Raw genomic sequence first — 16,712 nt, 5'->3', positions numbered from 1 at the left:
TCAAAAATCCAAGTTAAACTCTGAATGGCAAAGGAAAAAAAATACTTATGAACAAGATGGAAAATTCTACTGCCTTCTCTGGGTCTGAAGGCCTTTATTATGCACTGAGTTAAAGTAAAAGACAGAACTACTGTGCTGTGGTTAAAAAGTTTTAATTCCTTTCAAAAACAATGGAAGACGTGTCCTCCCAGCTGAGAGAGAGTCCATCCAGATGATCTGCAAACAGTTCAGAAGCCAGCATCTGTGATAATGAGGAAGTGAATTTGTGCACAGGGTGCAGAGGGTACGGGTAACTTTCACATCTTTAAAATCACCATTAATTCTGAATGAATATATATGCAGGGTTTTAGAACATGTGCTACCATTCATGTATTTTTCAGGAGGATGGCACTAGACCATTTACTGGACATATTATAACAGCGGGGCTACAGTAAAAGAATCCAGGTGTTAAACCGATCCGACTTAACTCTGAAACTGGAAATGTGGAAAGTTACGGAACTAAAATGACAAAGCAGAAGGCTGCGAATGGCTAAAGAGCTGAAATCTTATATCAAACAAGCACGGAAATACATTTGGCTTACAAAACTGCAGTAATTGATCTCTCCGGTTTCACGACACCACAGTGGCAAACATCCTCCTATCCCACTTTTTCTTTAAAGACATAAGCATATATTTTTCAAATAAACAAAGGAAAACCATAACATCTCAGCTTTTTGTTTTGTTGCTGTTGTGCTATTATTAATTAAAATCTGGGTTAAAAGGTTTTGCAAAACTTTGTTTTGAATTCTCTGTCAGTAACATAAAAGATGCACCTGTTTAAAAAAAAAAAAAGGTAATTTGATTAAATCTGCATGGCCAGTGAGAGTGAAAAAACATCACTCTCCCCAATATTAAAACCATTTCAAAAGAACATAAACTTTAGTGCCCTTATGGAGATGCATTAAAAACACCGTCAAACAGACACCACCAGCACAGCTTAAACCCACAGCTATGATCAGACTCTGGTCCAGCAGGGAGAGTGATGTGGTTCAACTGTGGCTGGATGGCTGGCTGGTTGGCCGGTCAGGCTACATTGGAATGCAGGGTCTTTTGTTTGTCTGAGAGAGGAGTGGGTCAGGGAGAGAATGCCATTGATGATTGCAGAGAAGAAGAATGAACCTCCAGGAAGTGTTCTCTCTCTCTCCCTCTCCCGACTCCCCCGCTCTCATTCTCTCTGTCTCTCTTTCCCTATCTTTTTTTTTCTGTGTGTGAGAACCTTCACCGTGCCGAGCCTCTCTCTGCTGAGGCCACAGTCCCCAGGCACAACCACTGCTTTGTCTTGCCCTGTGAACACACACACACCCCTCCTCTACTGGGTGCCTACGTTTGCCAGGGCCAGGGAAACACAGGGCCACTGCTCCTATTCTTATCCACATCACTGCTCCTGCTTGGATGGAGTGTTTGTGTGGGCATCAGTGCTTGAATGGTGAATTGTTTTTTGTATGTGCCACACATCTGACTAAACATTTAGTTTGTCGGATGTTCAGCTATAAATGAGAAATCATCCATTCTCTTGCCATCTTTTTTAGAGAGCGTGACAGCGTTTCCCTTACAATTATCTGGAGATGACCTCAGTGCAGATATCCTCCTGTTGTACCAGTAACAAATGAACTAAAAATGGAATAAAGCGGTAAGTGGATAAGAATCTAGCGAGTGGCCCCTTCTGACCAGTGGCTGCCACCTCCCGTCACATTGCTCATTCCCCTCTGTGTCAGAAGCGCTGTGAGGAGCTGCAAATGGCCCTTTCAAAACGCACGACAGCTGGAACACAGGGCAAAGGTGACCGAAGCTGTTGGGGGAGCACAGAGAGGGACAGGATTTTTTTTTTTTTTGGGGGGGGGGGGCGCACATGATGAGCAGCTGCACCAGCGAGTTGTTCCTCCACCGTGCCACCATCTCTAATGATTAAAAGTGTCTGAAATAGATGACAAATTTTTAGAGTAAATCCTAGAAGTCACCTTACTTTTAAGACAGTTTAACCAAACACACACACACACATGTATATACACTCCTGGTTGTCTTGGGAAAAATAAATCCCCTGGGTGTTGGTTTGGTATCTGGAAATTCCAAAACTCAAGGCAGGCTTAGAGGATACTAAGTCCTTATAAGTTTCCCGCTCCCCCGAAAATACCACTGACCTTCTGTGCTACAATACATTTCTTTGATCACTTTATAGATACTTTTACAGATACCAATTCTGTTGGAGAAAGAAGTATTTCTTTTATTCACAACATGACCTGAAAGCCACAAAGAACATTTTTATGTGTGCTTGAGGTTTGCAAGTTAATTAATCACATTTTAAATCTGGAGCTTAACTTTAAACAGGCTCGAATACTCTTAAGAAAATCGTTTTTCTCCTATTAAACTGCTTCCTTGTAGCTTTACCGAACAAACAAACCAGTTTTAGTGTAAAAAAATGTCTACTGTGTCATGTGCAATTCCTCCATTTGTCCACTTCCATCATGCTGCCATACAAAAGGCGACACATCACAGTGCCCCCTCCCTCTTAATAGGACAGGTGTTTTAATAAGACAGCCAATTGATGCCCCCACCCTCCTCCTCCCAAGTATTCTGCTACTTGCTGCCGCTGTGTGAATTCGCGGAGTAGTACAGAACTTATTGTGGCGGCGCGATATCGCGAGATTTGTGCCATTATCAACCTGCTTGACACACAGCAGCGCTGAGTGCAGCCTGCCTTCCCAGGGTCGGGACTGGAGCTCAAGAAACGACAAGGAGAAGCGAACATCTGGCCGCACATCATGAAAGGACACCGGGGCTTATAGGGACAAAAAGACGACGAAGCGGGCAGAAATACGTGTGAGTACGGCGGGATATTTTTTCTGTGTGTGTGAGCTTTGAAACGAGGAAAGCGAAAGTTAAAAGAGTGTCCCCGCGCCGCTTCGTTCAGCGCAGTTGGCTTTTTACTGTGTGAGTTCCTCTGCTGTTTAAAAGGCTCCCAGCAATGCGTTTCCCAACGCGGACGTGAAGCTCGCTCCACTGCGCCCTTGGCCCCTTTTTTCCTGCGAACACTTTTCTTCATCTTAGAAAAAAAAATCTTAATTGCGTACAAAATCATAAGACTTCTACGCAGCTTAACTTTAACTTACTTTAACTTGCCGTATCCCTCTTTCTTCTTTAAACCGACCCATTTAAACACGGTTGTGTGCGCGCGAGTCTTATCAGGGAGCAAAAAAAACGCAACAAAGCCTTTTTACTGTAACCCACGGATGCGTGATAAATTACTTAGTTTTGAAGAAAAAAGTTGTAAATGCCGTGGAATCTCGTGACAACAGTAAATCTGCTCTCCCCCCTTGAGGTGTGTATTTTTTATCTTCTTTTTGGACTGTGTAGCCCGGAGTTAACATATGGCATAAAGGGGAGCACAGCTGGAGGTAGCGTTTCCATTGCGGTGATGTCAGAGCAGCTGACTCCACAGCTTGCAGTGTAATTAGCAAACAGAGCACCAGTTTACTCACTCTGCACCGGTCTTATTTTGCTCACGTTGCCTCCTTCCCCCGATGGTCGAGTGCTGTCGCTCCCAGTCCCGCTTTGCTTGTCCTGTTTTCCAGGTTTTCACAAAAACTGAAAACCTGGAAAACAAATTACTTTTGTTTTCCTTTTGCTTTTCTGTGTTAACTTTCCTATAATGGTGTGTGTGTGTGTGTGTGTGTGTGTGTGTGTGTGTGTGTGTGCGCGCGCGCGCACTTTGGCTATTTTTTTTTTTTTTCGGAAGCGCGAGGGCTAGGCTGTCGGACTACACTACTACAGACCGGAATACTTTGGATAATTTGGAGAGTGGATCCGTTTACACCGTGATACATGGGTGGGTGGGCGAGCGCAGCGCAGTGTGTCCTGCACCACTGGAAAGAATGTTGGATAAAGTTACTGATGCTGATCATTAGCTAGATGTTTAATCTTTCCCGATTAATTCCCGAAAAACCTTTTAAACTTGCATTTGAAAGCACTTTATCGTGTGTTTGCTGACACTTTTGCGCAATTTGGCTCAAGTTATTTCCTTGTGTATGGTTTTGCTCGCTTTATGTGTCCTTAGAAAAAAGAAACGGCAGCTCAACTGTGCCCTCATTTCGTTTATCCCGTATCCTGTTTTTCCTGTTTTTCATCAGGTTATGAAGGAAGAATGGAGTTCCCAGACCATAGCCGCCAGTTGCTGCAGTGTCTGAGTCAGCAGCGTCACCAAGGTTTCCTCTGTGACTGCACTGTTCTTGTTGGGGAGGCTCGATTCAAAGCGCACAGAGCCGTGCTGGCCTCCTGCAGCATGTACTTCCATCTCTTCTACAGGGACCAGCTAGACAAAAGGGACGTTGTGCATCTCAACAGTGACATTGTGACAGCCCCGGCTTTCAGTCTGCTCCTTGAATTTATGTATGAGGGGAAGTTGGAATTCAGCGCTCTGCCTGTGGAGGATGTCCTGGCAGCAGCCAGTTACCTCCACATGTACGATATAGTCAAAGTGTGCAAAGGCAAGCTTAAAGACAAGGAACTTTCCTCCCTGGATGAAAAAATGGGAGAGGGTTTGGGGCTCAGCTGTCTGGACAGGGAAAATTCCTCAGATGGTGAGCTGCACAGTAAGCAGCTCATTCAGCGACAGCCCCAGACACCGTCTCAGGGGCTTCACAGGGCCCCCCCGGCGGAAGAGTTTGACATGGACAACACTGAAGTCAGGCTGGCTGTCACAGATTGTGATAGGTCTATGCAGAGCAGGCAGAAGGCAAACGGTCACTCTGGCAGGTCCCCGGACCTTGTAGGTGTCAATTATGTGTCAGCAGAGGCCGAGCCCTGCGTCCAAACAGCTGGAAAAACAAAAGCTGATGTCAGTAGTTCCACCGTATTGCTGTCCCAGAGGTCCCGGGCTTCAGATGACATGGACTGTGCACTGGATTTGTCTTTCAAGCCTCTGTCTAGCAGAGATCCCTTACACCCCTCCTACGTCTCGGGACAGCTGGCCCTCGACAGCCAGCAGCAGGGCACTGAGCCACTTGTTAAAGACGAACACGACTTGCTGTCAGAGCAGGAGGACAGTGAGCCGATGAGCCCTGAGAGCCAGCGCTTTGGGAATAGTGCCAGGAGCTCAGTGGTGACAGGGTTCGCTGCCCTCTTCCCAGGCAACAACGGTTCCACAGCCGCCCTGCTCTCCCAGGAGGAGGACCTGATGGACGAGGAGGGGGAGGCCTGCAGAGGGAGGGAGAGCGCCCCAGGCAGGGAGGTGGATGGGAGGGGTAGACTGCTGGGGGACAGCGAGGAGGAGGAGGAAGACGACTTGGCCTCTTCAGACATTTCCACCTCCAGTGGAGTACTGCTGCCCCCGGGGCAACAGGTGTGCATGTGTCCCCTCTGCAGCAAAGTCTTCCCCAGCCCCCACGTGCTGCAACTGCACCTCAGCTCACACTTCCGCGAAAAGGACGGTGCCCGTTCCAAGCTGTCCCCCGACGGCTCGGTCCCCACCTGCATGCAGTGCAACAAGACCTTCTCTTGCATGTACACCCTTAAGCGTCACGAGCGCACACACTCTGGTGAGAAGCCATATACCTGTGGTCAGTGCGGCAAGAGCTTCCAGTACTCCCACAACTTAAGTCGGCACGCTGTAGTTCACACACGGGAGAAGCCTCACGCCTGCAAGTGGTGCGAGCGGCGCTTCACCCAGTCTGGGGACCTCTACCGCCACATCAGGAAGTTTCACTGTGGCCTTGTCAAGACTCTCGCCATCGGATAAAACGCCTCTCACCGGTGCCACGACACAAGACAGAATGTCTCTTTCATACACTGAATACTACTACTGATCAATTTTCCCATTACTATATAAACATGCTGGCAGTTTGTCTGAGACATATCTTTTGGATTCTACCCCCACGTGGCATTTCTCAAGTTAAACATGTAGCAACGTTTAAGCTGTTTCCTGTGCTGGACTGTCATCATAGCTGTACATGATGGTAAAAGACGGTTAGTCAGTGGCACAGGCTGATAAGCTTGACACGGATGCTGTTGAAAAACATCAGATCAGTGTCAATGAAGGCGAACAAATCAGATGATGCACTTGTTTTCCTGTCTTTTGTGTCAGTCTGAGATTATTTGAGGTGTGTATTTGCCGATAGATGAGGGGAAAAAAGCATCTTGCGTTCACACTCTGTGGGCAACTGGATGATAGCTAAAGCTAACATACGTTAATACAATCGTCAAAGTTTATTGGTGCACATGGGAGATCAGAACCGTCCGCGAGTAGCAATATATGATTATTTTTAACACCTACATTATTCTAATTATTTATTTGGGGGGATTTGTTTAGTCCTTAACAAGTAAACTTATCACAAGGCAGCAAAAGTAATGAAGTCTGACTACTGGAAGTATTCTTTCTTTCTTTCTTTCTTTTTGTGGAGGTAAAATGTTTGGTTTCATTGAAATGAAGTTTCTATGTTGTTTTTGTGAGAAGAGGCAAGCATACCATCGCACCAACACCACCTCTTTAGTTGTTCACGTGAGCGAGCGTAGAATACCCACTTAAAGAGGTTAAGAGTATTTTAAAGGTAACCCCTGTAACACTGGTGCCTACTGTAACGCTCAAAACTTCACTTAGTGTACTTACAAAGACAAGAATGAGATGACAATGTGATGCCTTTTGGTTAAATTCAGTTCAGCTGTCAGGCATCTAAAAAAAAAAAAAAAATCTGGATTACACTCCACATACCAGGTAGTAACAAAGGTAATCCTCTACTGTGGAAGCCAGTTAATCCGTGAGTGCCCTTAATAAAATTAGAATGTAATAAACCAAACATGTCAACCTTTTTGTCAAAAACGCACAGTTGTGAGTAAATACCTTCATTTCTTAGTTTAAAGGGTTTGCTGACAGTGTTCGGGACAGGCTCTTTAGCAGGCAGATGGGGGATGGAAGGAGACAGGTGGATGTCCAGTATCTTCTCTATTGTTACCATCAAAGCTGTGCCATTCAGCTTAATCTACTGACCTTTTCTTTTTCTTTCTTTCTTTTTCATAACCTTTTCACACAAATTTACTGGATGTGTTTTAAATTGCTACTGAGGACGTTGGAGCCTTTAGCGATGCTGCTCTTGGATTTCTTCTGTCTGTTCATTTAGATGCTGTTTGGATTTATTACCAGGGGGTGTAGCACTAAAAGTTCATGATTTTTGTCTAATCTGTCCTGAGAAGACTTGATCGGAATTTATTTATTAGTCTGACTTGGTTCAGGGGTTTACTGTAGCGGTAGCTCTTATTTCTATAAGCTTGAAAGACGTTGCATCTTGCCTAGCGATCTTGGTACTCATTAGCTGTTGTTTTTTGGGGCAGACTGTCCACTTTTTGTTTTGTTTTTTCTGTGCAAATTGAAGTTACTGTATTTGTATTTTAATATATGGTGTCGAAATCTCTACGGAGTATTCAAGATTTGTCAAACGGAATATAGAGAAGCACTTGATTTTAGCATGCATATAGTTTCAACACTATTGTCTAGGCTGCTATTTCCTACAATTTGTATATTTAATGTAAATATATATTATATTTATCAAATGATTTTTTTTTTTTTTTTTCCATGTTACAACCCATTTAAGATTTGGATAGCCAGGTGTCATGTTTAAGGCTGGAGACTCTTTAGCGTCACATTTTCCCCGGGGGGCTGGAGGTTTGGCTCTTTTTCCATATTCTTCATTGACTTTATTGGACCCTGCCTCACCACAAATCAGAGCAGTAAATACTGCTAGGATGGCTGTTCTACCAGAAGAAACAGTTGTTCACAAGCACAGCCACACCAATACAGCACTGGGTACCTATAGAAATGACAATACAGGTATTGTCGTCGTCCCCCAAAAGCGGTTCAAGTCTCTCTTTGCACTTTCTGAATGGAGCCACTGGAATGTGAGAAATGTATTTAGCAAAGGGAGGCCAAGGAGATTGTAAACAGGTGTATTGTTTGGAGGCATCAAAGAACACCCCTACCCCCCTTTGTCATCCCGGCATGCAGTAGATAAATGCTTCATTGTTCCTCTGCATTGAGGAGATATCAGCGTCATTTGGTTGCGCATCAATCAAGAGTATTGCCCACCCCCTCCCCTCAGTGTTTAAAAAAAAAAAAAAGAAAAGAGAAAAAGTTCAAATTTAAAATGCTTTTTCAGTCAGTACGACCTTTAAAAAAACAAAATATGCATATGAAATAATTTACTTTGGGTTTTCAGCAAGCAAAAAATGCCCCCCCCCCTTTTTTTTTTTTTTTTTTTTTTCTTTCTTTTAAATTCTACTCCCTGACCTGAAGTCAGCTACAGGGCGAGGTGGATGTACGCACTCCTGTTTGTCATGCTTGCATCACTTTAGTACCTTATCAGAACAGTAGATCTATTTCAGTTAGATGTGTCTTAGTGCTGATGACAGATTTCAATCAGAACACACAGCAGATGTAGATTCTGTGAGTCTGTTTTTGGTTTTGTTTGTTAAAGGAACATTTGTACACGGTGCGAGTTGAATTTGTTCTCTAATGTACATGTGTAAAGAGGTAGAAAACTAACATCATGTAAAGGATTCTTTCTCTTGTTTCGAAGTCTTTATTTATAGCTCCAGGATGATCACCAAATGTGCCTTGTAGACACACGCATAGGTGTTGCATCTGGAGAAGCCCTGTTTTCTATACTGTACAGTTTTCGCCCTTGATGTGAAGGCAGCGGTGAAGTTGGTATCACAGCAACAGTGGCCCGCTGAAACATTACAAAAAAAAGGAGAAAAGAAAGAACCCTGCTGTTTTATGTTAAATCATATCAAAATGTCAACTTAAGACTAAAGTAAAATGTGGAAGTGCATTTCTTATAGCTGCTTTGCAAGAGATTACACTGAAGTTTTTGAAATGTGTGTGAATAAATTTTTGTTTCTGGACTTTTTGTGTTTTTTGGCTTTTATCAATAGCCAATACTACTGGGAGCTAACAACTTGTTCCACTTTTTTTTTTTTTTTTTTTTTACTGTCACTGTTGAATGTGAAACACAGTTTTTTTTTTTGTTTTTTTTTGTTTTTTTTTTTTTTTTTTGTTTTGTTTTTTTAAATGGATTGTTGACTTGAAACAGTGCTACTCTCAATCGAGGGCGGCGTTTGCCTAACTCGTTGCTGTATCATCCTTGGAGTCTAAAAACAACTGGAATTTTGTCCTCTGCAGGTTACAACTGTGAAATTGTGTATAATCATGAGAAATATTTATTGCATATGCTTCTTGTGCAACATTTTGACTGTCTTCAGTTTAATTTGGTTTAAAAGAAAAAAAGGAGGAAAAAACCTAAATGTCAAACAAATCTTTTTAATAGAATTTGTAGAAGTGCCATTAGAATTTAATATAATTTTTTAATAAGAAAGGTATATTTTATAGTAAAAAATTGCTTCAGTGTTAGTGGTGTAGAGATTAGAGGACAATCTTTAAGGAGAATTGACATGGCTTAGATATTGGGGCAATTTACGTTGATCTATAACTGTACGTGCATTTTCTTTTTTTTTCCGAGTGTGCTTGTGTGTGTGTGTGCTGTGGAAATGTGACAATCTTGATTTAGGTCTTTATTAAGATTAGAATTAAATGGAACAACTTTTTTTGGTGTGGAGTTTGGTTATTTCTAGCTACTTTCCAGCTACTACTGACAAATTATCAAGGACATAAAAGTAGACTCTGACAACCCAAGAACGTTATCGAGGAGCCCTCGCCTGACACACAGGAGCAACAATCAGGCAGACGGTGTGTGTGGGCATCGCTGCAATGTGTACAGAGACAACACAATGTGATAATACTGCTGGTCTTACAGGCCCGATCCCTCTGAAACCATAAACTGAACTCAAGGACGGAGCAATTTCAGGATGGGGCCCCTATTGTTTTCTGACCTGTTGCCAGTACTCTCCAAAGGAGATAAACCTGGCATAAACAAACCCAGTTGACTCTCTTGTAATTATTACTTAAACTCAACTTGATTGTTCCCGCTACAACAAACTACACACACGTATGTGTATATAAACACATTAACCAATGTCTGTGTGTGTGTCTGCAAGGAACTTCATGCCAATTCACTGGACATTTTCAATGGCGAGAACTTTTAATTATTTCCCTGCTGCACCATGAAAGAAATCCAGCTGCTCTGCTACGTGATCCCAATAGGGATGTGCTCGGGTTCCCACCACCCTCCCCCAAATCCCATCTCACCCTTTCTGGGAACGCCATATAGACAAGGGCTGCATCCATCTGCCCCTGCCTCCACCCCCACAGTCCCCAAAACCATGGCCCCAAACCTCGGCCTCATCTCACCACTCTATTGTGCGCGTGGGTAGTAGCTCAGCCAGGCTATTGTCTGGCCCAGCTCCCCAGCACGTACTTTATGCACAAACAGACGACACAGCGGCGCTGGCCAGGCAGCTCCGACATAAAGAAAACAACGTCCTCCCAAGATCGTTTATAAACACCCCTCCTCTCCCCCCAAAAAGCTCCAGCCAGCTCACAGCAAATAAGGACCCTCTGCAACACGGTGGCCACCTCAACCTGTAAACATCCACAGCAGCGAGGCCTCGGAGCTCCCACTGGCACCAACATCTCGCATCTGCCAAACGAGAGCCAGGGCTTAAAACTGCCTGGTGACTGAATGTGTGTGTGTGTGTTATGGACCAAAACCTTCACATGGAAAGCAGGGGCCATGTGATAGGGCTTAGCTGCAGGGTGACGAGCTGGGATATGTGCAGTGTAACTCAATGGTGTAATAAAACATTCCTCTCTGAGGCTCAAAGCTTAGCTCATTTGCCTCCAAGAGCCTTTGCTTGTGTGCTTCTGTGTGTGCGCGTGGTGTTTAGAGATACTTGAGAGAAGTTGAGAGGAAAGTTGTAAGTGTCCACCACCTCAACAAGGCCAGCGGTGGGAGCCCTTGACCTCTGAAGGGACAGACTGCCAGGGACAGCTGGTGTGGCCTGTGTTTATTTATTTATTTCTTAACAAAAGACAGGTGGTCACACTTGAAAAGGGCACACAAACACAGTCACACATGCACTTGTGTACAGACAGCACGCACGCACACAAACACTTTTTCCACCCACCCTCTCCCTTTCCATATTAACACACACGCGCATCTTGTTATCATCCACTTAATTTTGAAGGAGCACGTTATTTCGACTTTCAGAAAAATCGAAACACTTTCCAGTAAAGAAATCTTCATTTACTCCCCAACTGACATGATTGGGGGGGGGGGGGGGGTTAGGGTTAAAACCACTGCTTTTAAGCGTGGCTTGGTCCCACGCTTAAAAGCAGGATCGAAGGCATTAATAATAATCAGCAACCTAAACATCACACATCAGTTGCTGCAAAGTGCATAAATACATATCAACTAGTGCCCTCACAGTGGCTTTGCCTTTTTTGGACTCGCTCACCCTGACAGTGCCAAGACAGTGTGTCCTTGGTCCACTGTACAGCTGTCACTTACTCACACTCGTTGACGCATATTTATAGCAGCAGCATCACTGGGCTCAACGCTCAGCACACTCAGACCACAGCTGGTCCCCCAAAAAGAATGGGTGAAAGACAAAGCCACGTGCTCCCGCTGGCCGACCGCAGTCGGTCCTGTCTGGAGCGCTGTGGGTGACTGTGCGTAACCCCCCCTCGCTTCTTCTCCTCCTCGCAGTCGTGGACCATTCTTGGTGTGAGGAGAGCATGTCGTGACCTTGTTGTCATTTTTGGTGTCATGGATAGGGTTGTGCTGAAAACCTGAACAGCTGCACTCTTATGTTTTCAAGTTACATGAAGTCATCACACCATTATGGCATTAAACATGCAGGGTAGGGAAGCACCAGCATCCTCAACAACTAACGGGTATAGATACATCATGGAGAGATCTTCCAACTTTACGAGTACTGTATTTTGGGATTATATACATTTATCCAGCCTATTAAAGTAATTCATACCACCATCTATCCATCTGCTTTAAATTTAAGGATGTTTTGCACTGAATCTCATCTATAACTCAGTGCAGCTTCAAAAGCAACTCTCTTTCAAGTCTTTTATGTCCATCTCCGAGATTCTTAAAGCCTTATCAAGAAATGTGCAGACAACTTGACGCCTTGCTTGCCAGCAGCTGTCTGCTCACTCAGCCAGAAATCAAGCGGTGCCCTCGGACACCAACTGCAAGAGCTCCCCTAAGACCGGAGCCACAACTGGCCCGCTGAGCACGGGATGTGACTCAACAGCTCACAGAGCACATTCGCCACGAGCTCCAGGAAGCGCGCTCATCCAAGCTAATATCTGTAAAAACACGCCACATGATTGATTTCTGTAAAGATGCAGCGACCGCCAAGAACAATTACTCACGGCGCACAATACCTGACCCTGAAACCAGTCATCGTCAGTGACACGCAGCAGCCAAAGAGAAAGTGATGACTGCGCCTCAAGGTCGTGTCCAGCAGGGACGACTGCAGCCAAATCGTCTGCTGCAGAGGTCTGGTTCTGTTCAACCTCTGGGTCTTGTGTTTTAATAAATACATTTGATAGGAGATCCTCAAGGTCAGCTGTGAAGAAAAAAAAAAAAAAAAAAAAAAAAAAGGAAGGCTGGATCAGAATCTCATTATCATTGCAGACAAAAACTTACATACTTTGACTAAAAGGTTGAAACTCTGCCTGTTTAGCACAGCGAGAGAAATGTGTTTGTCCACAGAGGATGTGCCCAGTCTGAGAGGAACTGATCCAAGTACTTGAAGTTTGCTGCCACCTGCTGATGGTTGTACCCACAAAACACAGACACCTGTGCAACCTGTGCGACTCTAGTTTTCGTTTGTCATGTCACATACTATAACACAATCCAGACACAAAGAGCTGTATACAAAAGTGTTAAAGTTTATTTCAGAATGAAATACATATTTACAAGACACCTGGTTCACATAAAAACACAAGGTATAAAAATTCAATCTCAGTAATATTTCATAAGAGACAACTACATATACAAACATCTGGTTCGTCCTCTGGTCTTCCCTTTACGTTGAGCAGCTGCAGCACAGTACTTCATCATATCGTCCGCTGTAACTGTGGAACAGAGAAAATGTACAATTTACACACAAGTCGAGCGTGTTCATACAGACCTACCCCTACAGCTGCACCATTGCACACCTTGTAAATGACTTGAAATCCAACCTGATGGAACATAGTAATGAGGAAAAAAAATCCCAACTTCAATGACTGTACTGAAAGCATTGTGACCTACACAACAGTCCCACAAAAAAAAAACAAAAGACTATCCTGTTAAGCCCAATTTGCATGGGATCAGAATGACCGGGGAACCACAGATCTTACAATTATCCCCAACATGAGTTTCATAAAACACATTTGCATGTTTTAAAACAACTTGAAATTAATATTGGATTTCATCCATCAAATATTTTACTGCCCTCATTGATTTGTAGCTCTCTCTCTCTGAATCAGCTTCCTCAAATGTTTCCCCAAAACTTATAGAAACTTTCATGTTCCTCACCAATGCAGCCTTTCTAGTTCTGTAGTGAGAACGAGGCAGAAGGAAGGTGTGAAGAAAGCAGAGACACTGCAAAAGCCTTGACAATGACAACAATTTTACAAAGTTCTGTAAACGTATTGAACATTAAAAGACTGAAACATGCCACTTGTATTAATATTTAGACTCCTTAATTACATGGTTGATCCGGTCTCGCCACCTCAACCGCCACTCCCTCTAAAATGTTCACCGAGTCGGAAACAACTAAAACAAAGAGAGCTTAGGTCCCGAAGACTGTAAGTAGGATGTGTACGTTTTCATTTATACTAAATCCAACTCTTTCAAAAAAATAAATAATTTCACAAATTTCATTGTAACATATGTGTGGACTGATGAGCAGTGGCTGAGGCTCATAAAGCAGAGCGGGTCATTCAATAATCACAAGGTCGGTGAACCGATTCCCAGCTGCAGAAATGTTGCATCACGATGAGACTGAACTTTTATTGGTGTGCGAGAGCAAGAACGTGCTGTATGTCTAGAATAAAAGTACTGTACAAACATGTGTCTACAAGGGTAAATGCGGCATGCAGTGCAAAGCTCCTAGTGTGGTCAACAAGACTAGAGATGCGCAATGAAAATGCAATGCCTCGAGGAAACTGTTGTTGTGATTTGGCATTATACAAAAAACACTGAACTGAAATCATTTACCATGACGTGTCTTCAGTTCAGTGTGAACACAAAGGAAAGCCTTCAACAGATTGATAACAGCTTGAAGCCCACACATGTAAAGGCACATCTTCACTGCCATGGCAAGTGCTTTTCCAAAACACACCTAGTAACTACCTTGAGCATTTATACGAATTACATCTGAGCTGAGGATATCAGTCACGGATGCGCTTGGTTTTGGTAACTTTACTAGTTGCAGTTATATTATGACTTGTACATTTTATGTCTGGAAAGCAAACAAGCACGCTGTGAATCATAAGATAAAAACAGTGACTTAATTTTAAGGTTTTCAACTTAAACAATGGCTGACACATCTGACACTGAGCGAGAAGGAAAATCGACATGTGACTTACTCTATGATGGTGCAAACGGAGCAACAGAGGCTGGAGCACCCGGAGCACTGGCGGCTACAGGAGGAACACACCTGGCGCTCACACTGGGAGCACCGTGTTCTGGACCCCTGGCTCTTCTGACAGACACAGCAACGTGTAGCAGGCACCGGTGCACCTAAATAGCAGAGACATCCGTACAGTACAGTGAAACAAAGCATTTAGGAAAACATGCAGGTTAAAAGCAACCAAAGTAAGCATCCAAACATGCAATAATGCTGACATCTGCTGGTAGAAAGCATGAACTGAACCGACTATCTGTCATTTCTTTGAACTCAGAAATTTCAATGTCACTTTTTAAAGAGACTCAAGCCTGATAGGATAACTTCTTCGACCTGGTAGATCTTTTGGCTGCTCCCTTTAGGAGTGACCACAGCCTCCATCTCACCCCATCTCCGGCTGTCACACCAACCCTCTGCATGTCCTCCTTTACTACATACATTAATTTTCTCTATGGTTTTCCCCATTTTCTTTCTGCCTGATAACTCCCTGTTCAACATCCTTTTGTCCAATATATCCACTATTCCTCCTCTGAACACGTCCAAACCATCTCAGTCTTACCTCTCAACTGTGTCTCCAGAATGACCTACACATTTCTAATCTGCTACATCCTGGATGCTTCCAATTAAAATCTTAATGTCTTTAACTCTGCCACCTCCAGCTTGGCCTTCTGTTTTTGTGCCAGTGCCATTGTCTTACAGCACAGTAGGTCTCAATGCCGTCTTGTAAACCTTCCCTTTCACTCTTGCTGTTATCCTTCTGTCATAAATAACCCAACAGTCCACCCTGCCTTCACACTCTTCTTCACCTTTCTTGTGCACTGTCCATTGCTTTGGATGGTTGACCCCAGGAATTTAAAGTCATCCACCTTCTATTTATTTTACAGGAATTTTGTTGGACAAGTCATCAATAACACCAACATAATAAATGGAAGTTAAGTAGAAGCATTTATGCACCTGCCCCTTTCCTTATTTCACAAAACACACTTTTAAAACATATTACAGCTGAGTTTAACTAAACTTTATTCTGGATCATCTATGTAGACACTTTTCTTTACAGATATCATGCAGTTTTCATTAGGTTATAGGTTCAAAAAGACCACATACATGGACTTTTACTTTTGTTCCATTTACAAGAGGTTCAGTGTGTCACTAGATGTCACTGTTTTCACATGTATTTTGTTTACCTTTTGCTCAATAATCATATCTGCTTCCCATCTTATCATAAACTCTGGACTAAAGCACTCTGGCGATGGTCACACACCACACTGCACTGAAAACTGACTGGTTCGTCAGCTATCCTTGTTGGTTCAGTACTGAATAGTTTACTTTTCACACATTTAAACTAATTCTGCTTTTCATTTTTGCTTATCCTTTACTGGGTGCATCAACTACAGACTTCAAACTCTTCATCATCTGTTTCAGTTCAGGCTCACCTTGTGCACCACTTGTTTTTGTGAGTCTGCCATCATGTCCAATCAGCGTCTGGCCCCTCAGAAGCGTATGGCTGCATGCAGGGGGCTCATGCTCTACGGACTTCTCCTCTCCGGTCCATATTTTGCCCACCACTGCCTTGGCACCGTTGAAGAGTAGGTTTTTCGTCTTTTCTATGAGAAAATGGAAGCGGGGGCACTTACAGTTGAACCCAAGAAGCTAATGTTCATAGCAACAACAGCAGGCAAAGTTAATGAACAATGTAGGATCGATAGTGTAGTTTAACTATACACTCAAATACAATCAAAGTGACCTACGCGATTTGAAAACTAATATAAAAGGACGATATACTTGAAGCTAACAGCGCAAGCTTACCTAACAGGTATGTGCGCAACGATGATGCTAGCATTGGCTAACGGTGCAGCGAAGCCACACAGTACCCAGAAAGGTGGACTTACCGTATATTTCTTGCCTGTATTTGTTCCCAAACACGCCGTAATTATTCAGCTCCTGTTGCCCAATGTGTATTTTGTATTGGGAAGAAAATGTTTCCGGAAAAGGACAAGCTCGTTTCGTCATTTTAGTTGCTAAAAGTGCTGTACCTTACTCCCACGGAGGACCACACTTGTTTGTTGCGGGAAAAATGAAACGGAGGCAGACAGGAGCCA

General features: G+C 43.5%; 2 protein-coding genes across 3 annotated transcripts; one reads left to right on the top strand and one right to left on the bottom strand.

Moving 5' to 3' along the window:
* The first annotated feature begins 1,883 nt into the window (after nucleotides 1-1,883).
* zbtb42 (zinc finger and BTB domain containing 42) lies at nucleotides 1,884-8,925 on the top strand. Of its 2 annotated transcripts, none has more exons than XM_080870452.1 (2): nucleotides 1,884-2,856; nucleotides 4,164-8,925. In XM_080870452.1, exon 2 carries the CDS (start codon nucleotides 4,178-4,180, stop codon nucleotides 5,768-5,770), a length of 1,593 nt encoding a protein of 530 aa, XP_080726578.1. In that variant the 5' UTR covers nucleotides 1,884-2,856; nucleotides 4,164-4,177; the 3' UTR covers nucleotides 5,771-8,925. The 2 variants fall into 2 exon arrangements, with proteins under 2 accessions (XP_080726578.1, XP_080726577.1); XM_080870451.1 differs by lacking the exon at nucleotides 1,884-2,856 and adding an exon at nucleotides 2,863-3,862.
* A 3,944-nt stretch (nucleotides 8,926-12,869) lies between these two features.
* Nucleotides 12,870-16,699, bottom strand: siva1 (SIVA1, apoptosis-inducing factor). Its single transcript, XM_080870455.1, has 4 exons — nucleotides 16,503-16,699; nucleotides 16,047-16,217; nucleotides 14,576-14,729; nucleotides 12,870-13,075 (listed from the first exon to the last, which is right to left on the bottom strand). The coding sequence occupies exons 1-4, from the start codon at nucleotides 16,621-16,623 to the stop codon at nucleotides 13,027-13,029; spliced, it is 495 nt and encodes a 164-aa protein (XP_080726581.1). The 5' UTR covers nucleotides 16,624-16,699; the 3' UTR covers nucleotides 12,870-13,026.
* Between the last annotated feature and the right edge of the window lie 13 nt (nucleotides 16,700-16,712).

This window comes from Rhamphochromis sp. 'chilingali', assembly GCF_963969265.1.
Source record: "Rhamphochromis sp. 'chilingali' genome assembly, chromosome: 21".
NCBI lineage: Eukaryota > Metazoa > Chordata > Actinopteri > Cichliformes > Cichlidae > Rhamphochromis > Rhamphochromis sp. 'chilingali'.
Note: the sequence above shows the minus strand (reverse complement) of the source record. Positions and strands in the feature narration are given on the sequence as shown.

Bases quoted from the DNA above. Each gene is read 5' to 3' on its own strand.
- siva1 (XM_080870455.1), bottom strand. From the start codon at position 16,623: ATGACGAAACGAGCTTGTCCTTTTCCGGAAACATTTTCTTCCCAATAC. The intron at 14,730-16,046 runs GTGAGCCTGAAC...TCTGCTATTTAG, and splicing joins AAAAACAAGTGGTGCACAAG to GTGCACCGGTGCCTGCTACA. The intron at 13,076-14,575 runs GTAAGTCACATG...TCTGTTCCACAG, and splicing joins TCCGTTTGCACCATCATAGA to TTACAGCGGACGATATGATG.